The 24,365-nt window shown below is 44.8% G+C and overlaps 1 protein-coding gene across 4 annotated transcripts; it reads right to left on the bottom strand.

Moving 5' to 3' along the window:
• Positions 1-1,535: 1,535 nt before the first annotated feature.
• CPEB1 (cytoplasmic polyadenylation element binding protein 1) lies at positions 1,536-23,484 on the bottom strand. Of its 4 annotated transcripts, none has more exons than XM_026709699.2 (11): positions 23,343-23,484; positions 22,886-23,077; positions 11,710-11,927; positions 10,623-10,869; positions 10,400-10,513; positions 9,316-9,420; positions 7,749-7,885; positions 6,107-6,305; positions 4,544-4,638; positions 3,479-3,559; positions 1,536-3,036 (listed from the first exon to the last, which is right to left on the bottom strand). In XM_026709699.2, exons 1-11 carry the CDS (start codon positions 23,422-23,424, stop codon positions 2,926-2,928), a joined length of 1,581 nt encoding a protein of 526 aa, XP_026565484.2. In that variant the 5' UTR covers positions 23,425-23,484; the 3' UTR covers positions 1,536-2,925. The 4 variants fall into 4 exon arrangements, with proteins under 4 accessions (XP_026565484.2, XP_087797587.1, XP_087797586.1 ...); XM_087941461.1 differs by having other exon boundaries at positions 2,133-3,036; positions 9,331-9,420; positions 10,400-10,543; XM_087941460.1 differs by having other exon boundaries at positions 2,134-3,036; positions 10,400-10,543.
• Positions 23,485-24,365: the final 881 nt, after the last annotated feature.

The raw sequence follows: 24,365 nt of genomic DNA, 5'->3' as shown, positions 1-24,365 counted from the left end.
TATTTGGCTGCCCAACTCACACAGTGACTTTTCCTGACAGAACGATCAGTGGAATAACTTGTCTCCACAAGTTGTGGATGTTCCAACACTAAGTTTTTAAGAGAATCATTTGTCTGGAATGGTATAGGGTTTGCTGCCTAAGCAGGTTGGACTAGAAAACCTCCAAGGTTCCTTCCAACTTCTATTCTCTTGTTCTATTCTATTCCTTTTCAAACCATGTTGAAAAAAAAATCTGAAAAACAGACATCTGCCTTAATACAGCTAGTCAACTTCCAACCATGTGTTTAATGACCAGTTACAACAACACAGAAAAAGTTACTTACAACCAGTCTTTGCACTTACAATTCCTAGTCGTGTCAAGATTTGGGTGCTTGGCAACTGACATTTAAGACAATTGCAGAGCCCTGGAGTCACGTGATTGCAATTTGCAAACTTCCCCATTGGTTTGACAAAAGCATTCAGGGGAAGCCGGATTTGCTTAATGACGTGATTTGCTTACCAATCAGGGCAAAAGGGGTCGTAAAATGGGACGAGCTTCACTTAAATCGCCTTGCTTAGAAATGGGAATTCTAATTGTGGCTAAACAGACAGGACAAAGATAGTAAGAGAAGCCAAGAGGGTTGGATGTGGAAATTAATTTATATTTCATATTTCTTAACCTAATTCTGCTTCGAGAACTGTTATTGCAATTTGATTTTCACCACAAGCAAAATTATACAAGGTTCCTCTGCAGATGTTTGAGTGGAGCGTGCCAGACACTCACCTCTTCAGGTAACTCCATTCCAGTCCGAGATATCCGCATTCCGCTGTGGGCAAACTCAGCTGCCTGCTTGTAAAGTTCTTTCCTTTTTAGCTCTAAATTTATCTCCCCCAAAGGCCCACCTGGTTCCTTTCACCACTGCCATCTGCTTTTAAATGAAACGATCCCACAGAAAACAGGACCCATTCCCAATTGTGTCCGAATAGAGTTTTCTCTATTCTAGAGTAATTGGATGATACAACTGGTGTGTGTATGCATTTTGACTTGTGTGTTTTGTTTGTACCAGCAAGGCAAGGGTGACAGTAAACTCCCTATATTTTATGGTATTTCAACAAACCAAGTTTGGAATCTTTGGCAGACCTGTGCCTTTAGCAATCCAGCATTTCTTTCCCTCTCTATACTGTCTATACAGCTGGTCATTTGCTGGTAATCCTGAGAACACAGATAAATCTCCAAGTAGCCTCCACAACCCTCTAAAAGGATGCAAATGACCAGCTGTCTGCCAGGAACATAAATCCTTTCATTCCCCGCCATCCAGTTGGAGCTGAAGAAGTTTCTTGGATGAGAAGTGAAATGTCTTCAAAAGAAAAAGAAAAAAATGAGAAAATCCAGTTGCTTCCTGAAAAGGCACCTTTTTTGTGTCTCAGCAACAGAGATTTGGGGTTCGATTACAGTCGTCAATTGAGGATAATCTGTACACAAGACGGCAACCTTCAGATTCCCCCGTTTTTCAGCCCCCAACTCTGGAAAAAAAACACACACCACAAGCCCGAGGTTCTGCTGCAACGTGTTTTTATTATGTGCCAAGAACTACATCACAGCTTACTCCACACAATTGTAGGAGAATGCAGTCTCGCCCGCATATGCTACAATGAGGTAGACTTCACATACTGCTTCACAACAACCCCACAAAGAGCAGCTGGAATATGCAACATGAGCTCAGCAGGAAAAAGGGAGAACTTAGAACATTCGTTCTTTGGCACACAGCTTTCCAAGAGACGGGGGGAAAAAGACCCAAAATGAAACAAAATCTAAACTTCAATTCCCAGCGCAATCAGTGGGGCTGCTCCCACTGCTCCGGAGGGGGCCTCCCGTCCCTCTAAAACAGAAAAGGGGTCCTTGTAAAACCTTTGCTGGCCCGACCCAGCGCAGCCCTTACCTCTGCTCAGATATTAAAAAGGAAAGAAAATTGAAGCCTTTGTGACTTTTGTGATTAAAAACCTTTTGTCAAGCCCCCTTTTAGAAGTGCAACTTAAAAGTGCAACGAACTATATACAGCAGATCAAAGATCCATTTATCCGGTCCGGTTTCAAAATCCAAATTATCCTGTCCTCCTTTCTTGGGTTGCAAATACTGCTATTCACAACTGGGAATTATTATTATTTTTTTCTTCTATTTTTTTTTTTTTTAAACTAACAGCTCCCAGAAATAAGTTGCAAGGATGTTAAAAGCTGCCAGGAAAGAAAAAAATCTCGTCTCAAACGGCTTAAAAACCATTTTCAAGAGTGTAAAAAGGAACTGGTAAAAATCCTGGCGCATAAAATATGAAATATGATTTTGGTTTCAAGTGAAGAAGAACAGTCTCCTTGTTGTTACAGTAAAAAACACCAGCTGAACATCCAGTTTATTCCGTTCAGATGGGGAAGGGAAGGGGAGGAAAGGAGAGAGGGAGGGAAGGTTAAACGAATGGAAAGGCACTGTATGGCAACTGCAAACAAACTGGAGCCAATGAGAACTGCATTATTATGCATTCCACCATCAGTATTGCAAGAAATGTAAAAAAGGGCCCTTGATAAATAAGAAATCTGAAGGCATCTGCGTTCAATACCTTCTCAACCTATGGTCCCCTTGCTGCTTCCCCTCAGCAAGCAAGGAACCAAAGTCTGGGAACTGCAGAATTGTTTTGAGGGGGCCTCCCCTCTCAAAAAAAAAACCCCTCAAACAAACCCCCGACCAAAAAAAAAAAAAAAAAAAGAGAGAGAACTTCACTGTGCATTAGTGCAGAAACAAAGAAAGACCAGCAAGTGCAAATGTGAAGGCAAAGGTTTCCCCGTTAGTCCTTCCGACGGGCATCTCCCTCAGCCTGGGTGTGGCACCAACTAGGATCGGTGGGCTCTCTCTCCTCTAAGTCAAGGGAAGAGCCGGAGCAGCTCGCCGGCGCTGCTCTAGCTGGCGTCACGGTTCTTCTGGTTACGCATCAATGGACGGTGGTGGTGTAGGATTTCCATGGAATGCTTCAAGTGCCAGCAAGCGCGACAGAAGTATTTGAAGCACATCTAGGTGGGACCGAGAAGATCACGAGAAGGTCGGTAAGCCACCTTGTAACTAAAGTCCTACTCTTTATGCTGAAAGCAGATAACAGGCCAGACTCTTTAATACAACGCGCTTACAATATATGTTCCCCCTCCCTGGCCTAGTGGTTTTTCAGTTGTGGTGGGAATCAATTTTTGACTTGAATGGGACTGTTTAATATACAAATGTAGGACATATATAATATTAAACAGTCCCATTCGAGCCAAAAATTGATTTTCCCCACAACTGAAAAACCACTAGGCCAGGGATGGGGAACCTTTCATGACTCACTTAGGAATTCTGGGAGTTGAAGTCCATAAGTGATAAAAGAGCCAAGTTTCCCTACCCCTGCTGTAGCAGAACAACAATACAAAGGGACACCTCTCACCAGATTTTCAGACCAAGGATGAAAATAGGAGCGAATACCTGATCTCTACAGAAGAAAGGACCTGGCTGAGATCCGCAAATCTGACACATGGCATCTTCTAGATACGGATCAATCTGAACCTGTAGAGAGAGAAAATGAAATTCATCCCTTTGGGTGTAAGTGTTCTGACCTACGAGGCTTCTCCAAAAAGCACTAAGCAGACTCTTTGTCCCTGAAAGCCCCTTTTATTAAAACAAAGGTGAATTTCTTGCATTCGCTTTCAACCAAAGGCCTGGCAAACAGTCTTTCTAGGGTGTAATAAGGACCACAGACCTTATTCTAGCTTGGGGAGCTGCCAAGGAAGTATTTCCAAACACAGTGCTGACAAGGAAGGACTCAGCAGAGTCTCTGAGAGGCACAGACAAGACACTGATGCAGTGAACAAATTGTTTCCTGCAAAAGCCCCCTCCTCTTTTAATCCCTATGGGAGGGGCCATTCACCGTCCACCTGTGGCTTTACTTCCATGACGACCCTTAGTTCGTAATTGTTCTTTTCTTTTGGCAGCGATGCGCAGGCTGGGATCCACCTCCAGCTGCTACCCCACCTCACTGCTGTCTAACTCCGGAGGCAGCTGACAACTGCCAGCTCAGAGTCCTCGTCTGAGCCTTCCTCAGCCTCCAGGACCGGCCCGTGTGCTCCTCCCGGTTGGTTAATTCAACAAAATAAAGGATGCTTCACTGCTGCTTTGGGAAATTATCTGCAAAATTGCCCCAAGGGGAAAACTACAAATGGTCCCTTCGCCCAGAACTCCCTATGAAACATTCAGAGTAGATCGTGCATTCTTGTTGCTGAGTGTTTCTCTTGGTACTTGGGGAATGCAAAGTCTGACAAGTTTTAGTACCCCCAGTCTCCGTGTATCTTGCATTAATTTTGTAACTGTTTGTAATTGTTTGGTTTCAACACCAGGAGTGTCTCTTGTTTGAGGAGGGCGGCTTATAGAAACTAAACCAATACATCTTTTATTCCAACCAGAATCTCTACTCTTGGCTTTACAGAGGGACCTGCCAAGATGCAAATGTGGGTGTCCCTGCACTACGAAGCGTATGACTTGGAGGCTCAATACCTTTTTTGTAAACTTCGTTGTTTTGATCTCCACAAATGCAGCACTGACTGCTTTCAGATAGCTACGCTGGTTGTTAAAGGTGACACGTCCAGACCCTGCAAATAAGTCAGTTGATCAGTACAATAAGACTGAGCACCAGATCAATAACAAAGCTTTATGAGTCAAGCATGCACGTGACTTACTACACGGTCTACCCTACTGGGGCGAGAGAAGGAAGAGTGGGATTATTCTGAGCAGTATCGGTCTCAACCCAGATTGGACAGAATGGCAGTACAAAAAAAATGTTTGTTTCAGGAACCTGAACCGTTGCTTATTTCTGTACGAAATGTCCTTATTGCACCTCTGAGATTAAGATTTAGATTGGAACTTGAACATTAATAAAATTTCACACTTCTCAGCTGGCTCTTTTTGGTCCTGTTGAAATACATTTTGATCTTAATAACCAAGGATTAATTCAGGAAGACAACAGATATATAGGTAAAAATATTGCCAAGTCAACCTGAACTGAAAACAGATTTTTTTCCATTTTTAATAACATTCAAAATGTCCAGTGCAACATGTACTGGAGGCAGGGGAGGAAAACCAGTTTTTAATTCTTCCCAGTTGCCAAGAATTGGCAAAGATCAACTAGAAAATAGCGATAGCACAGACTTACATACTGCTACATAATGCTTTACAGCACTCGGTTTACAGAGTCAGCCTATCACCCCCAACAATCTGGGTCCTCATTTTATCGACCTCGGAAGGATGGAAGGCTGAGCCAACCTTGAGCCGGTCAGGATCGAACTACTGGTAATCAACAAAATTAGCCTGCAATACTATATTCTAACCACTGCGCGACCACAGCTGATATAGATAATAGAGACAGAGACAGAGAGAGAATAGACAGAAATAGATAGATAGATAGATAGATAGATAGATAGATAGATAGATAGATAGATAGACAGACAGATAGGAAGGAAGGAAGGAAGGAAGGAAGGAAGGAAGGAAGGAAGGAAGGAAGGAAAGAAGGAAAGAAAGAAAGAAAGAAAGAAAGAAAGAAAGAAAGAAAGAAAGAAAGAAAGAAAGAAAGAAAGAAAGAAAGAAAGAAAGAAAGAAAGAAACTCTGGATTGAACTGCTGGCAATCAGCAGCATTAGCCTGCAATAACTATATTCTAACCACTGTGCAACCACAGCTGCTATAGATAATAGAGACAGAGGGAGAATAGACAGAAATAAAAAGATAGATAGATAGATAGATAGATAGATAGATAGATAGATAGATAGATAGATAGATACTCTGGATTGAACTGCTGGCAATCAGCAGAATTAACCTGCGACACCACATTCTGACCAGTGTGCAACCACAGTTCTTAGCAAACTCATCCAGCTTCAGTTCAAGTGACCTCTAAACAGCCCCTTCACTCCCACCCGTGGCTCACCACAGCCCAACAGTGAAATCAAGGCCATCAAAGTCTCTACTTCTTCTTCCCTCGACTTTCTATGTGGGGAACGCCACTGGTGTTCCACAAAGCCCCAGATGCCACCCCCACCGAAGGCCCCGAGGACCGGCTTTTACTTACCAATGGGATACTTGTGCTTGTCTGTGTCAATACCTGCATAGACAACCCCGCCAAACAGGTCGTTGAGGATTCCCGCCAGGGCCTCTGCATTCATCATCCCGTGAAGGGCTCCCACGAAGACCGTCTTCCCAGGGTCCAGCCTCTGAGTTGGGCTGCGCACGAAGTTGCTATCGGCCAAGACCCAGGGGATCACTTGCACCTGCAGGCCCAATGGTTAGTGCCGTTCAAGACATCTGCACAAATCCCACCCTGTCCTTTAAGCCAAGCGTCGAGGTAGCTCTCGACTTCAATTCCCAGAATTCCCCAGCCAGCATCTTTCCCCTGTAACTCCGTCCTCATCTGAGCTGCAAAAACTAATCCCGAATATCCTGTTGTCTGCTAGACTTGACCCCGATAAATGCCATCTGAGGCTTGACCAGTCCTGTGGGCACAAACAATGCCTCTTTGTCTGCAGACACTGCTTGGCACCAGTACTTGTATCTGCCCAGGTTTTAAGCACCAAAGAATACTTGCAAGAGGCAGAGTTCCATGTTTAATGCATGCAACAAAGTGAAGCTCAGGATTTCATAATTTCACTTCAACTTCCCCCTCTGCTTTGCAGACATGCAAATGTCATAATTGCAGGTAGTCCTCAACTTACGATCAGAAATGAGCCCAAAATTTCTGTTAAATGAGTTTTGCCCCATTTTACGACTTGTCTTCCTGCAGCTGTTAAGCAAATTGCAATAGTCGTTAAGTTAGTAGCACAGTTGTTCAATGAAATCTGGTTTCCCCGTTGACTTTGCCTGTCAAAATCATTTAAATCTGCCTGGAATATCATCAGGCTCCAGCTACCAGCCCTGGACGACATCTTCACACCTCGCTGTTTGAGGAAGTTGCACCACATTCTCAGAGACTCTTCCCATCCTGCTCACAATCTTTGTGAACTGCTGCCTTGTGGCAGAAGATGCAGAACAATTAAGATTTGTACCACACGTTTCCTGAACAGTTTTTATCCCAGAGCTATAATTGCACTTGACAATGAATTTAAGGGCCACCATCAGTGAGCTGTGGGACAGCATTACTTAGTCTGTTGTGTGGATGCTGGTGTGTTTTTAGGAGGCAGGGAATTTTGGCGTGTGTGTGTGTGTGTGTGTGTTTGGGGATTATCATGTGTGCGTGCATGTTGAGTCTGGTCTCTGGGTGCTATGTGAATTTCGTTGTATGTATACTGTGTATATACGTACAATGACAATAAAGAATTCGAATTCAAAAAGGTTGCACACGGGGATTATATGACCTTGGGACAGTGCAACTGTCGTAAGGACAGTCCAGTTGCCAATTGCCTGAATTTTAATCAGGTGACCACAGGGATGCTACAAGCGGTCATTAAGTGCAAAAAAAAACCAAGGTCATAAGTCCCATTGTAACTTTGAACAAAATGAAGCGTTGTAAGTCAAGGACTGCCAGTACGAAGATTGGTAGTAAAGTCACCTTTTCATCACTTTTGTAACTGTGAAAGGTTGTTAAATGAGGCAGCCACTAAATGAGAACGAGCCATAGTGCGTTGTTGCGGACGTGTTCATGTGCAACCTTTGCAATGGACTTTTAACCTGCTAAGTTCATGTGCACCTTGGAGTAGAGGCCAGGCGGTTCCACTCACCTCCTTGCACCTCATTCTACGGCTGGACATCTTGAAGTAGTATTCGCTTAGACCACTGGGGCTCAGCATATCTCGGGAACAATTTTGGAGCAAGGCACGTACAGACTTCTCAGATTCAAACACCAGGTAGGCATAACCTATGGTTGAGAGAGAGAGAGAGAGAGAGAGAGAGAGAGAGAGAATGAATTAAGACCTTAAAGACGGCAGAACACACGTGTTCTCTTCCAAAACATCGTAAGATTAATTAATATTAAGAAGTGCTTTGTTGTATCGGAGAGAGCCAACCACTTCAACTCTTTGAGGAATATTCAGTAACAACTCCCACTTCCAATAATTGGAGGAAGCACAATATTAACAAGCATATTCTACTTAGTCGAGTGGTTAAGGCACCAGGGTAGAAAAACCAGAAGACCGTGAGTTTTAGTCCTGCCAAAGTTGGTTGAGAAATACTGATCTATACACCATACTATGTCCCAGGAAACAGAGGGCAATTTGTTCTCTTTGAGCAAGAGAAGCATTTCCTAATGGAACCGTCCCAGAATGCATCACTGGAGGTTTTCAAGTCAAGATTGGGTTATCTGTCTGGAATAGTCTCGGGATTCCTGCTCTGGACAGGAGGGTTTGCAAAGCAACGTAGAAGGAAGGTATGAACAGGTAAAGAAGGGAGTTGCTGAAAAGATCCTGTGATGGAAAGAAGTGTGGGAAAGCAATTGACCACCGCACCTGGGTTTTTTTGTTCAGGGCTCAAGACAGGACAGAGGGAAACTTGAACAGGCTTTCAAAGTGGATGTGAAGAACCCTTCCAAAAGCAAGCAAGGTCAAGCAACAGGATTCCAGGGATATTCTTGACTAGAAAAATGGAATCCTGAAAGCCTCTCCAAGTTTCTTTCTCTCCGTCCCATTTTATACCATGAATTGTGGTGGCGCAGTGGTTAAGAAGGCAGGCCAACTCGGCTCGCTGCCAGGAGTTCAATCCTGACTGGCTCAAAGGTTGACTCAGCCTTCCATCCTTCCAAGGTGCTCTGTAAACCGCTTAAGCGAGGCCTGTGAAGCGCTGCGAAGCGGTATAAATGCTATTACTCTTGTTATTGCTATACTGAACGGAATTAAGACATGGGAACTTGAGTTTCCTCCTCACACTTCTTTCTCGGGGCTGCCTGGTTCTTTTTTCTACAAGCCCTACTACCCTCTCCTTCCTTCTCCAAGCTCAGTCTTGTATAGTCCTTGGGAGCCGGACCAGGAAGCCTCCAAGGTGCCTTCCAGCCTTCCAGATTCTAGGATAATGTGGTCCTGATGCATGTAAAGGGGACAACGGTTGAGGGCACCTGGGGCTCCTCTCTCCCAGCCCCCAAGTCCTGCTGTCCTCAGCCCTGAATAGCTTCAGGTGTGCATTTTTCCCCTGGCAAAGGTGGAGAAGAGGGTGAAAAGGAAGCACCTGTGCACCACGAGGCAGCCACCCACTCACGGGTGCTGTCCTTGTCCGTCACCAGCATGCATTCATGCCCAGGAGCCCTCAGTGGTCTACACCAAGCATGGATAAAAAGAATTCCTACCATGTCTATATTACCTTTAGGCATATTACCTTTCGGAGGGCAGCGGGGATGCTTGCTATCCTTACCAGGCCACTCCACTCTCAGCGAGCCAAACACACGGAAACTGCTGATCAGACCCGCTGCAAAGAAGAGGCGGGCTTGGTTAAGAGAGGAGGGACGCCAACAGAACTCCGTCTGCCCCCTTCTAGCCCGCGAGGTAGGCTAGGGGAAGGCCGCTTCTACCCCCTTGCCCCAGCGACGGCGGGTAGCTAATACAGGAAAGCAAAGGTAAAGCTTCCGCTCGCCCAGGCGTGCTAGTCGTTTCCAGCCCTAAAGTCGGGAGGCCCCTGCTTTAAGATCTTAACTCCTGAGGGTTCGGTGACCCTTACTGGTCTTTTAATTAAAAAGAGCCACGGTGGTGCAGTGGTTAAAGTGCAGTACTGCAGGCTACTTCTGCTGACTGCCAGCTGCCTGCAATTCGGCAGTTCCAATCCCACCAGGCTCAAGGTTGACTCCGCCTTCTATCCTTTACAGAGGCGGGTAAAAGGAGGACCCAGACTGTTGGGGGCAAGAGGTTGACTCTGTAAACTGGTTAGAGAGGGCTGTAAAAACACTGTGAAGCAGTATAGTAATCTAAAGGCTATTGCTATCTTCCTTCCTTCCCTTCCTTTCACCCTCCCTCTCCCAGTAGTTAGAATGCAATATTGCAGGCTCACTCTGCCCACTGCCATGAGTTCAATTCTCACCGGCTCAAGGTTGACTCAGCCTTCCATGGTGGGTAAAATGAAGACCCAGACTGTTGCGGGCAACAGGCTGACTCTGTAAGCCGCTTAGAGAAGGCTGTAAAAGCCCTGGGAAGCGGTATGTAAGTCCAAGTGCTATTGCTAAATGCAAACCCACAAAAGCATCTCCACTTTTTAAAAATGGCCAGGTTTGCAATACTGCAGCAGGAGACCTCAATGTTGAGAATGCTACTTCTTGGCCATTGAGAAGCATTTGGGTACCTGCCTCATCTTGGAAAAGCCAAAAGTCAAGAACTATCGTTGCATGTCTTTGATACCACACCCGAATAGGTTTTTTGTTTTAAAGAAAGGCGTGCAAGAGTCATCAGGAACTCACCTTCTGTGATGTCCCAGGGGACACCTCCTAAAAACACCTTGCAGGAGTAAACGGGGTTTTTGTAGTTTCGAGGTGGGAGCTGCCCACTCCAAGTGCAGGTTGCTTCGTTCATAGCTGAAGACAAAAGCCAGAAAGAAGTTTCACCTATGAGGTGGGATGGGACAGTGGTGGAATTCTTACCTGGCCTCTCTGGTTACCCTCACACAGCCCAGGTTGGGCTCACCTGCGGCTTGCTTGTGGAGCCTGGCTTCTCTTTCTATGCTGAAGGGATCGTCTGGAGAATCAGTGATGTTCCAGGATGGCCAGGATGGGGCCCTAGGCCACTGCTTGGACAAGGTGGCTGGGCTGGAGGAGGTAAGAGCAGCCAAGGCAGCCTGCTCCTGATCCAGGTGAGATCCTGCTCCATTCAAGGAATCCCTGGTGATGCCACCGACAGGCAGGAACGGCAGAGGTGAGATACGGAGACTTGACTGCCAAAAGACGTACCGCGAAAAAATTAATAATTCACATTTGGGAAGATACTGGAAAGGTAACCACACGCCCAGCCTCACACCATTGCAATAATTAAATTCCCGCTACATTCAGTCTTCAATGGGTCCAAGATGTGACATGTGGCTCACATGGTTTTTGTGCAGCCTGGATGTGTATGTGTGACACCTCTCCTTTGGGCACTACACGGATTGTTGACTTACTTCCAGGTCCAATGCGAAATGCTGGTTGTCACCTTTAAAACACAGCTTGGGGTCAAGGTTATTTAAAGCAAGGGGTCTCCAACCTTGGCAACTTTTAAGACTTGTGGACTTCAACTCCCAGAGTTCCTCAGCCAGCCAGAAGTCCACAAGTCTTAAAAGTGGCCAAGGTTGGAGAGGATTGGAGGTTGGATTTAAAGGACTATCCTTCTGGGTTACATCTATCCAACCCACCAGAATGGAGGTCCGTCTAGTGGGAGAAAGAAGTCAGACCTTCTCCATGGTCTCACCTGTGGAACATCATCCCTACAGAGATAAGACCTTGCCACTCTTTGGAAAGGCCTGAAGACCTGGTTTTGATAGGGAGCCCATCGAGTGGTATGTAGGATTGTGGTCACCAGAGGGATGGGGGTTTGTCAGGTTTTACCTTTGGGGTTTTTACTTCTGCAAGCCGCCCAAGTGTCCCTATGAGTGAGTTGGGCGGCCCCTATGCAGTTTTTTTACATTCACTTAATTAATTAAAGCAGTTAAGCGCTACTTGGGAAGTTCTAACTTCCTTCCCATCTCCAAAACCACGCGGGGAAAAAGAAAAAAAAAAGAGAACATCCACGATTTTCTTACGATCAGATCTGAAAGGTGGTCAGACCCAGAGCTGAATCCACTGGTGTCGGAGTCGGAGGGGCTGCTGGAACGAGAATAGAGAAGGGAACGGCTGCTGTCCAAGCGAGAGGCCCTCAAGGTGGGAGTCGCAAGGTTCTCGCTCAGCTCTGAGCCGATGGGATTGAGCGGCAGGAAGCCCAGCGACGGCTTCCCGAAAGGATGGCTGAGCATGTTGAGAACTGCAAAGGAGGACAGAAAAGGCGGTGAACGAAGAGTTCCTAGAGCGGCACCTAATGTCAGCCTTCCTTCAAACTCTGTTGTCTTTTGTGTGTGTATGTTGTTGTTGTTGTTTTGGGAGGGGGGGGGAAGAAAGAAGAATCCAAAGGAATAAATCCATTATGGGGGCTGCATCCACCAGTGCTAGGAAGCAGAAGTGCTCCCAATATTTTATCTAGGGAGATTCTCAGTCCTCCAGGTCATGGCTGTCACAAAGGTGGTTTTTTTCCTAATAGGTAGTTGGATTTTCTTCTTTTTCTTCGAAGACGTTTCGCTTCTCATCCAAGAAGCTTCTTCGGTTCTGACTGGATGGTGGGGAATGGAAGGATTTATATTCCTTGCAGACAGCTGGTTATTTGCCTTCTTTTAGAGAGCAGTTGAGGCCACTCGGAGGTTTTTTTTTTGCCTGTGTCAATCTGAGGAAATCTTCCATTCCCCACCATCCAGCCAGAGTTGAAGAAGCTTCTTGGATGAGAAGCGAAATGCCTTCAAAGAAAAACCAGAAAGTCCAGTTGCCTCTTGAAAAAACAAACAAACAAACAAACAAACAAACACCTTTGGGACTGCCAATATTTAATTTTCAAACCTTGGCAGCTTTCAGACATCTGGACTTCAACTCCCAGAATTCCCCAGTCAGCAGGGCAGGTGTCTTCCCTCTAAACAAATTCACAGGCCCATCGCCATTCTTGGAGAAGTTAAAAAAAAAAAAAAACTCTTCATTTTTCATCTCCTTCAATTTGCCTCCATTTTGGCTAGTTGAATTTCATCGGCCCTCTAAGCCGGTTCTCAAAATGCTAAAAATGCAAATGCGGGTATGCAAGAAATCCTTCACTTTATAAGTCTTTGTTTAACGGCCGTTCAGTTATGACACTGAAAAAGCGACGTAAGGCCGTTTTTCATTCTTGTGACTGTTGCTGCATCTCCAAGGTCACATGATCAAAACCCAGGCACCTGACAGGTATTTATGACGGATGCCCTGTTCCGCGATCACGTGATCGCTATTTGCATCCTTCCTGGCTGACTTCCATCAATGGGGGAAGCCAGGATCGCTTAGCGACTGATGATTCGCTTAGCAAAACTGCGGTGATTTGCTTAGCAACAGTGGCAAAAAAAATGTCATAAAATGGGGCAGAACTGATTTTACAACTGCCTTGCTCCGCAATGGAAATATTTGGCTCAACTGTGGTAGTCGATAGAATAGAAATAGAAAATATAGAAATATAGAATAGAACAGAGAATAAGGAATAAGAATAGAACAAGGAATAAGAGCGGAGTAGAATAGAATAGGGAAGAATAGAGTAGAGAATAAGGAATAAGAGCAGAATAGAATAGAATAGAATAGAATAGAATAGAATAGAATAGAATAGAATAGAATAGAACAGGGGATGGGATAGAATAGAATTAATTAAAATAGAATAGAAGTAGAAATAAATAGAAATAGAATAGAATAGAGTAGAGAAGAGAATATAGAACAGAACAGAATAGAATAAGGAATAAGAGTAGAGTAGAATAGAATAGGGAAGAATACAGTAAAAAGAATAAGGAATAAGAGCAGAATAGAATAGAACAGAATAGAATAGAATAGAATAGAATAGAATAGAACAGAACAGAACAGAATAGGGGATGGGATAGAATAGAATTAATTAAAATAGAATAGAAGTAGAAATAAATAGAAATAGAATAGAATAGAGAATATAGAACAGAATAGAACAGAATAGAATAGAATAAGGAATAAGAGTAGAGTAGAATAGAATAGGGAATAAGAATAGAGTAGAGAATAAGGAATAAGAATAGGAATAGGAGCTGGAAGGGACTTTAGAGGTCTTCTAGTCCAGCCTCCTGCCCAAACTGGAGAATCTATACTATTTCAGATAAGTGGCGTTCTAGTTGAGGAATATCTGTACGTGTCTTAATAACCCCAGGATATCCATCCACCACCCTGTCTGGCCTGTCACTGGTATCTTACATTTCCTCACTTGTTAGTCTAAACCTAGTTATTGCAAACCACTGGTTTCAGCAAAGTCACCCGTAACACTGTAACACGCAAGCCGCCATCCTGAATTATTCGACTTCAGCTTAAAAAATCCTTGGAAGCGGATGGATAAAATCTCTTTTACAGCCGGCCCTCCCACTCTTGGAGAAAAAAACAACAACCTCACACATTCCCTCCTACACACCACTGCCTTTTCTACAATCACATGGACCAATCACCAGACATACACCAAAGGCTGTGTATCACAGCCCGCTTGTGCAGCTTTGCTTGAGAGAACACACACACACAGAGGCTGGCATTTCCCATCCCCGTTTCTCTAACAAAAAGGTTGACACAGCCGTGTTGCATTGACACAACACACACAAAAGACTCCAGGGCACAAATAATACACAAAATTATTTGCACCCTGCTGGGCTTAAAGAAGAGAGGAGACGCCACCCTGTTCTACAGAGTCACAGGGTTTAAATCTGACCTTTTTGTTTTTTTTAAAAAAAGACAAGTTTCTAGCCCTCAAGATTTCCGACGGGCGTTTCTCGTATTTGAGACCCTCTTCATAAACACCCAGCTGAAGAACTTGGATCTTGGCTGAGAACAGATGACAAACATCCAAGCTGACCAGAAGCTGTTTGACACAACATGCAGTAAAAACAAGGCCATATTTTCTTATTTATTGTGGAATCAAAGCACGGATTAAGGATGTCAGCGGTTGAGTTCTTCTTAAGCCATCGCTATGAGAATTGATTTCAGGCTCAGGTTAAGTCTTCAACTTACAGCGGTTCATTTCGTGAGCGTTCGAAGTTACAACGGCACTGGGGGAAAAAAGTGATTTATGACCGCTTTTCACAATGATGATCTCTGCAGGATTCCCAGGGTCCACATTCAGACAATTGGCCACCGACTGGTATTTATGACGGTTGCAATGTTCCCGGGTGTCATGCGATCCCCTTTTGTGACTTCCAAACAAGCCAAGCCAACTGGGAAGCCAGATTCACTGAACAACTGGGTTAACCAGCTTAACAACTGCCACGATTCACTTTACAACGGTGGCACCAAAGGTCGTGAAACGAGGCAAAATTCACTGAACAAATATTTCGCTTAGCAACGAAGATCTGGTGCTCAATTATGGTCGAAGACGACCTGTTATTTCGTAACTGCCCGACTTCTGAAGCCGCCTAAGATCACGGTGGCAAACAAATCTGAATTGACCCCAGGGAATAACTTTCAATATATATATTTCCCTTTCAGGTATTTGAGGTCAGAGAAAGCCAACTGTAAACACCAGGAATCCCAGGAGATGTGCAAAGATTGCTGGAACACTGTGCGCCTGAGGGGCTTGGATAAATAATTCTTCGGAGACAAGTTACTGTGCAACTGCTATATTAGCAGTTTGTTTATTTTTAGATGTTAATGAAACATGCTGCGCTTTAAGATCGAAAGCTAAAGAAACTGCAGGCTACATCCAGGGAAAGGTAGAATCCTTGACCTGGGAGGGACCTTGGAGGTCTTCTAGTCCAACCCCCTGCTCACAACAGGAGTCCTTGGTGCTTTTATAGTCCTTATATAAGGAGACCTTGTATCAGAGGTCTCCAAACTTGGCAACCTTTAAGACTTGTGGACTTCAACTCCCAGAATTCCATGCAGGCTGGAGAACTCTGGGAATTGAAGTCCACGTGTCTTAAAGTTGCAAGTTGGAAGACCCTTGTTTTAACTGCCCGGGATAGATTTTTGACCACGATTGAAACATTTTCTTGGGCAACATAACTTGTGTGTCATAATTTAGATCAGAGATGTCCAGTCTTGGTGACTTTAAGACCTGTGGACTTCAATTCCCAGAATTCTGACACTGAACTGAAGAAGCTTCTTGGATGAGAAGCAAAACGTCTTCAATGAAAAAAACAAAACAAAGAAAAGCCCAGTTGCCTTTTGAAAAAGCCCCTTTGGGACAACCATGACCTGGATGATGGAGAATTTCTATAGACATCCCTCTCTGATTTGCTGTGACAATGGAAATGTGCAACGCCTTCACTAAGAGAGGCCCTGTAGCTTTTATAATCATGTTTTCAAAATAAATCCAGAAGCTAAATCTGCCCCCCTTTTTTTAGTCCACAGTTGCCAAGTTTGGAGACCCCTGCCTTATAGCATTGAATGGATGCAGCCAGGGAGGACAGCGGGTATGAAAGAGGGATCCACAGAAGCAAGGGATAAGATACCACCCAATTTCCAGTCTACAACAGAGTCAGCAGTTCCAAGAAGGATCCACGCCCATTTGTTGCGATTCAAGGGACCTTGAAGGCACAAATAAACCTCCAAGTGACCTCAAGGTCTCAGGGAGAGTGCTAATGACCAGAGGACTGCAAAGAAATATGATCCTTCCAGTGATCCCTCGCCCCTTGTGTGTTGTTATCTTAACAAACGTAGATTTATTTATTTTTTTTGTTGAATTAATTGTAAAACTGTACTTGCTGGTTGCAAAAGAAAAACAGCAAAACACACCCAAAGTATCAAAAAAGGTTTTTTAAAAAGGCAAATTAGGTTTTAGGAACAGAAATTCACCATCATGTTGGTTGCACAGTAATATTTTACAGTGCCCTTCTACATTCCCAGGACACTTGGCAATAACAAAATAATAAAAAGGATAAGTCTGTAAAAAAGAACTATACTCTTAAAACCACAAGGTAATAAAAAAGCAATCTAATGCTTTTTAAATCAGAAAATTTAAAATGTGCATCTAAACCGTTGCAGGGGGTGAAATGAAATAGCACTCTAACTGCCCTTCTTTGCAAACCCTGTACCTTACACTCCAGATTAAAATTACTCTCATCTTTTCCAATATAAATGTGGCTATTTTTTCCTGTTACCATGGTTGGTGTGTGTTGGGGTGTGTGTGTGTGTGATCCTACTGCAAAAAAGATACCAAGAATACAAATTTGTTTTCCCAGAATTCCACAACCCCAATTCTTTGAATTCTGCAGCATCCAACTACATTTTGCATCAGGACTTTCCGAGTTGAGTTGTGTAGACTTCAGGAAAGGATCACTCGAATGCCAGTGCCCAACACAGCATCTCTAATATAAGCAGTTGATTTATTCCAGAAGGGAAGTACTTGATGCTGATCCTAGGGAAACAGTCTTTCCCGATTCTTCTTATTGCATTCACAACTCTCTACAGTCAGTCTGAAATCAAAGGTTCTCGAAGAAATCAGCAACCTCCATCAGAATAAAACTGGAAGGGCCCTTGGAGGTTTTCTAGTCCAATCCCCTTGCTCAATAGTCTTAAAAACCTCCAGTGATGAAGCCCCTATCAAGCATCTATAGCACAAATGACCAGCCACAGAAGAGCTAAACAAACCCAGACAGGTTAAAAAAAGAACTTTCTACTGGACTGAGCGATAGGGAAGTCTTGCAAGGTGGCGTCTATCCCTGTGTCAACATAGCAAACTCTCTGACAGCTTTGAAATTAACTTCCTTTCATTCCTTCCATCTCCACTCTAAAGGCATCCTAAGAAAGTTTTCTTTGTCTCCAAGGGCAAAGTGCGGCTTGCAATTAATTCAACAACAATTATTTCTCGGTGCAGAAAGCAAACAGTTTCATATCCTGGAAGACCAGCCACACACAAAGCAAAGATCAACCAGGAGTTAAGCCCTTAAACGGCCGGAGTTTTTGGAAGACCCCTTAAATCAATCTTTTTAAGAAAACACTCAGGGCATCCTTCAGAATGAACCTGCAAGGGAACACAAAGCAATCCTCTTAAACGGAGATTTTCCAAAGACGGTATTACAGGAAGAGGTCTCAAGAGTTATCACTTCAGTATGTTCACCCTGGAACAGCCTCTCCCAGGAATAAAATTAAGCAGGTCTTTTTATCGTCTGATTTATTCCTGTTGCTTTGTCTGTCTGCCACTCCCAAGGCCAATGGCCCATATATTAACACTCGTGACTCAGCTCTTCTCCTGAAATCTCCTCCGTGGAGTAAATCTGGCAGTCGAAAGGAGGAGAAAATGGAAAACGTAACTCCCTGTAGGGTAACCAACTGCAGAAATTCACAAACTGCATTGGTTTTTCCAAGTCTCTTAACCCAAGTAGCAAACTTGAAGGGATCCCCGCTGATAAGAATTAATCTCCCCGGACCTCACCCTTTGCAAGAGCATTGTACTTTGAACTACAGATTGCAAAAAAAGAAAAAAGAGGGGGAAAAAGGGGGTTTCCCCTTACTAGGAAGCAAATGATTATTTTAAGCGGAGGAGCACTCAAAATGTTTTTTGTCTTCACCAGAGGTCACTTTGGGAGAGATGTGGCTTTGAAAAGGCAGCATAGAAATGCCAGAATCAAGTAGTAAATTAAAAACAATCGTTCTGACAGAGATGAGAATTGCTGTCTCTCTCAGTCTCTCAGTGAGGAGGTAGAAGTTGTTGTTGTTGTTTTAAAAAAAGCCTGTCCTATATCTATCCCATCCCTAGGTTCAAAAGGGATGCAACCCTCCACTAAATTGACAGTTTGGGAAAAGAATGTAACTCTGCGAATAATGCCACATTAGCATGGTTCACAATTTTGGACTGGCACCGATGCATATTTACGAGCCTGGATTGGATTTCCAACTTGCTCAAACAGTATATTACAAATAAAGGACTCCTTATTTTATTTAGTGATAAATTCTGCATCTAATATTTTTGTACGTATAAAATAGAAAAGAGGAGGAGAAAGTGGCTATATCTATCTATCTATCTATCTATCTATCTATCTATCTATCTATCTATTATAGATAGATAGATAGATAGATAGATAGATAGATAGATAGATAGATAGATAGATAGATAGATAGATATACACATACACATACCAACTACAGGTTAGTTCTTGACTTACAATCTAGCAACCATTTGAAAATGGCACTGAAAAGTATGGCTTTTTTCACCTGAGGTCCTTATCCTTTCGACAGTTGCAGTTATCCCCAGGGCCACGGGATCAAAATTTGAGCACTTGGCAACCGGCCTGTATTTATAATGGCTGCAGTGTCCTGGGATTACTGGATCACCATTTGAGGCCAGCCCAGCCAGCTTTTAACAAGTTAAGGTCAATGGCAGAATCAAGAGTCACCTAATGACTGTACAGCCAGGTCCAGTGATATGATGACTTGTTTAACAAATTCATCACTTAAGAGACCCCAATTCCAATCCAAAGTGAAATCAGGAGTCAAGGAGTATCTGTATAAAAATATAACAACATATACTCCCCCCAAAAATAGGAGTGTCTGCTTTCAAACGTCTATGATATGTTGACTCAGGAGAGTGGTTCTATCTGAAATTATTTCTGTCTAAACATTTCTGGCTGGAGACGAGATTGCTACGGGGCAGAGGAGACCGACTGAAAACACAAAATTGGGAACAAATTGTTTGCCGTATCCTTAAGAAGCCGTTGAAGTGGGAAGTGGACAGCCCAACCTGCAATCATTTCCAACGCAGTAAAACCAGGAGACGATGTTTGTTTATTTACATCCTGCATTTATTTATTATTTTTATAAGTAACTCAAAAGAGGGATAACGTATCGAATGCTCCTTCCCTCCTATTTTCCCCACAACAACCCTGCGAGGTGGGTTTGACAGAGAGAGAGGGGGACTGGCCCAAAGGCACCCAGCTGGATTTCATGCCTAAAGCAGAACTAGAACTCACCATCACCCTGCCAATAGCCAGGTGCCTTCATTACTAGTCCAAAGGGGAGGGGCTTTTAATCTGCTCCATCAGTCTCCGCCTTTGACCTTCTGCAGCCAATGGCAAAATTATTTTGAATTTCCCCCAGACAGGGTCGGAGGCATATGCAAATGGCTCCGGAGGTTGCCAGCCTCCCCTGGCAGGTGGGTGCCAGGCTGCCCGCTCTGAGCACCTTTCCTGCAGAGCCTTACAGGGGAGGGGGCTCCTTTGCCAGTCTGCCACAGGATATCTGCCAGCGCCCTTTCACAACACTGGCTTTCAAGAGAAACAGCAAGTCTACATAGGCCCAGATTTAAACCCCCTTTCAAACTCCATCTTTAAATCCCTGCTAGCCCCACCCAAGAGAGGCATTCGGATTTAGAAGAGTCACAACAGCCTGTCTGGATTCCAAGCACATCCCAAGTCAAAAGCCCAAGAGCTCCAAGAGTGCAAATCAGCAATCGTATTTTTAACCCGGCTGCAAAACTTTTTGCACTCGCCAGCCAGATCCCTCCAGCCTGGGTACAGCTGAGTCATTGTCGAAGCTTCCGAACTGCCCAGAGTCGGAAGATGCTGCTTTCCCTCCTTGGCAAGGGCGGTCGTCCCTACCCCCCATGGGCTGGGATCTCGGCAAACCCAGGCAATGCTGCAGTTCTCGTGCCAGACACTCTGCCAGCTGCTGCATCAAAACCCAGCAAGGAAGCTGCCTGCTCAAATCTAGCTCCAGACACAGCATCCTAGACTTCTGGACAGAAGAGCGACCTTCTCCGAGAGAATTCTCCCTCTGCCCAATAATACACAGGAACCTCTCTTCCCCGTGGATGATAGTTTCCACGCCCGCCCCCTTAAATATTGCATCTGCATCCCCACCCCGTTGCAAAGTCATTGCATGGGGGTGGGGCTGGAGAAGGAAAATAAACAGATCGACACAGAATTAGAACCTGGCACACTCCATACAAGCTCGCTACTAATTCCCAAGTGTAAAATTTAGATTTGGAATTGGACATCTCTCGTTCCCAGATCCTGTCCAGGGACTTTTTGATGCCTGAGCCCTACTTTTTTCTTATCAGGGTGAGGTTTCTACAAAAGCTGCAGTCTTACAATGCAGCATAAAGTTGAACAAACAAATATAAACTCAGCTTCTGAGTTTGCTACCAGACTTTTTAAAGAGCATAGAACAGAAAATCTGGTGCTACTCCTAACCCAATTGTCTGCCCAGTTTCTCTTAAAGCGGGTAGGATGTTAAGCGTTGGGTTGAGCTAAAAAATGGGGGCAGCGAAGGGTTAATTAATTCCCTGTGCCCAATAATTCTTCACACGGAAGTATATTTAGTATCAGGGTCACTATACAGATCACGCCATGGTGCTGGAATAATAGAATTCAAATGCCAAAGGAACAGAAAGAGAACATTCAACTATTTTTGCAGCGCAAGCATGCCTCTGGAGCACAGTCTCCTCAGACAATGAACGCCTTTAAACCAGTAAATAAAATTTATTTTTCCATCAGCCGGAACTGTGGAATTTGTCCATTTGATGTCAGAGCAAGTTCCCTTCAAAGACAAAAATGACAATTGGATAAATCGCAAGTCCTGCTCACCCAGCACTGAAGCTTACAGGAAACCTGAGAAAATTATTTTGAATTTCCTCCAGACAGGGTTGGGAATTTTTCCTCTTCTTGGAAAAACCCTTCAGTGCTGTCTACATGCTATTAAGGAGTTGTTTTTTCCCCCATTTCCTACTGTAAGAACTCTTCGACCTACATGGGACATGGTGTTAAGGATCCCATTTTGATCCTGCTGACCGCTAACTTTTTTTCTGCAGGGCCTCTCAAAAAACCACCTCTCTATTGTTTTATACCTTCCCACGGTTGGCAAGTTCCAGTTTTGCCCCACCTCAAAATGTCTGAAGGAAGAGCGTACCCTACAGCAAGACAAGGAGTTAAAGATTACAACTGGGAGGCTAAGACTTCTGAAACAACCGGGAGATGCCAAGAACAGCCCTATTATATAAAGCCTTCCACAGACCGGCCACTGTCATTCAGAGCCTCACCAGCCACAACCTGAGGCCATCTGATGAAAGGCTCCAGTTTAATTTGCCAATGCCAGACGGCTAATGCCAGCAATGGCAACAAGGAAGTACAATGAGGTGTGGTTATTCCCTGCTGGCTTTTGAGCTGTCCGTATATGTAATCCTTGATGGCCTTGCAAAGCTGCAGGAAGACTATGGCAGCATTAAAGAGTTGGATCTTAAGTCCAGTTACAATGGATGGACAAACTTAACTCCAGTCACAACAGATGGATACCAAGAAGCTTCAGCAATCTAAGAGGGGTTTGTTTTAATTAGCCCCTCCAAAGCCACTCAAAACCTAGTTGGATTCGTAGGTGGATGCCATAAGGGCTTGTAATGACCTAGCCATTAAAAAGCCTACCAATGTATATGTGGAGAGGTCCTCCATGAGACTATAGGTTCCAAACCTTTATCATGGATCCTGGAAAATCTGGTATTAATGCACAACACACTCCTTCACTACAATAGGTACCTAGTCCTTTTGACCAAGAAGGTTGCCTCTTCTTGAAACATCACATTAGCAAATGTGGGAAGTTAATCCTGTATGGAACAGGTATAAGCGTTCCATATTTTAGGGGCAGCTTAGGTTTAAGGAAAAATTGAGCACAATCTTCTCAAAGATTAAAAGTACGAGTACATAAAAAAAATAATAAACAAAACAGCACACAAAAGGAAGAGTCCTAACCCCAGATCTAAAGAAGCATTGTCACTCATCCCTTTAATGTTTGGCTCTGGAGCATCCAGTAAGCAACTGAAAATATCCCCACCGTCTGAACACACACAACACTACTCTTACTACAGGAGTAACCAGTCTAAAATCAGCCTGGAATCACTGGGGAGTTCAGGACTGGGTAAATAAACGCCAACCCATTTCCATCGACTCCGTCACAACAGTCTGCATACCACCCATGTGCCTGCAGCAGCACCATCCCCAAAAATGTGGTTGGAAAAAAAAACTTGCTTCCAAATATTAACCCACATATTCTCTGTAGTGCTTCAAACTTGGAAAGTTGTGACTGCATATGGGTGGGTTAGGAAGGAAGGGAGGGAGGGAGGGAGGGAGGGAGGGAAGGAAGGAAGGAAGGAAGGACCAGGGATCTGATCTTTCACCAAGACCAGTGACAGGGCTGCAAAAGGCAATCCAGCAACTGTTGCTGTGCGTCAGCAGATTCCCTTACCAGACTGCGTGCTTGACTGGGCTGCAGCATCTGTGTCCTGGGTGCTCCACGGCCTATCCCACCCTGGCAGGCTGAGAGACTGCAATCCAAGGCACAGGTCGCTGGTGTCGGGCAAACCACGCGGAGACTCCTGGACAGAAGCGGGGAAGAGCATCCTGCTTGCGGCCCCTGCTCCCTCGGAGTCTGGAAACTCTGCTCAAACAGGAAAGAGGGGACACACACACACACACACACACACAATGAAAAGCCACACCGGACCCGCACAGGTGTTGGTGAGTTCCCCACCCGGTCCGATCTCGCAGCGTTTAGGGGATGCTTCCGTAGGCAGCGACTTCTCGCATCCAGCCGGACTGAAAGTACCATATGGCCTGTAAACAGAGCTGCCTCTACCTTCCACCTTCCTATCCCGCCTGCACTACTGACTGGCCCAGCATGTGATCAAACTGCTGATGCTTACCGTGTGCCATAGACGTCACTCGGCCATGCAACACAGGCACATCTTCGCTTAGAGGAGAGAGGTGGAGAGCAAACCTGCCCATGGGAGTCTAGGCAGCATGCAGGAGGTGCAGCCGCCACCAGCCAGCCCCAGGAACGTCTCTCTTACAGCAGAGAGAGACAGAGAGCGAGCAAGAGAGAGACAGACACGAGACGAGCCGGGGTTTAGCTAGCAGCAATGCAGGGAGGTGGCTACAGTCAGCCAACCCTCCAGCAACCACTGTAGCTGAGTGGCAGCCACAGAGAGAGAGGAGAGGGAGGGAGGCAGAGAGAGAGAGCAAGAGAGAGAGCGCAAGAGAGCGCAAGAGAGATCACACTGTCCGCTTGGTGCTTCCTTCTGGCCCCGCCCATCCTACCCCCCCCCCAAATCTCCCACCCCCGGAAAGCTTCCAGCTGCTGGCACCAGCCCTCCAAGGCAGGGAAAAATGCAAAGCTTCACAATTCTGCTAGCATCATCTCTTTGCTTTAAACTTGGCAATCGGGTTCGCTGTCTCTCTGCATCGTTTATGACTATGGGTAGCCTTTAAAAAGGGGGGCGGGCGGGGGAGACTCAGCTAGAAATTTGCCTACGGACTTGAAAAGAGCGCAATGCCCAATATAGAGGGTCATAAAAAGGAGGCATCCGGCACCCTAAAACATCTTTTCTTCCTCCAACAGCCGTAGTCACAGGTTTCTTACGGAGGCTTCATCGCTCTCTGCTTGTGACTTCAACCAAAACATGTTTATAAGGGGGGGAAAAAGGCAGCGTTATATTTTCCCAATTCCAGCATAATGCAGAGATGGGGTGGGAACTGGGCCACGGGGAGGTTATCTCCACTGCAAACTCCATTTTCCTTCTTTCTACAGCATCCTTATCGCACCTAGACCAAGTTCTTGTGCCATCCTCTGGGCCTGCTAAGTAAACGGACTTGTTTTCCCAGGTCTGGGCCTGGTCTCAAGAAAATCTCCTTCCAGGATTAGTTTACATTTTTAGGATGCAAAGGAA

Source organism: Pseudonaja textilis, chromosome 13, assembly GCF_049901715.1.
Source record: "Pseudonaja textilis isolate UNSWEBS1 chromosome 13, rPseTex1.2, whole genome shotgun sequence".
Classification (NCBI taxonomy): Eukaryota; Metazoa; Chordata; class Lepidosauria; order Squamata; family Elapidae; genus Pseudonaja; species Pseudonaja textilis.
The sequence above is the reverse complement of the archived record's forward strand: the minus strand, read 5'-3'. Positions and strand labels throughout refer to the sequence as shown.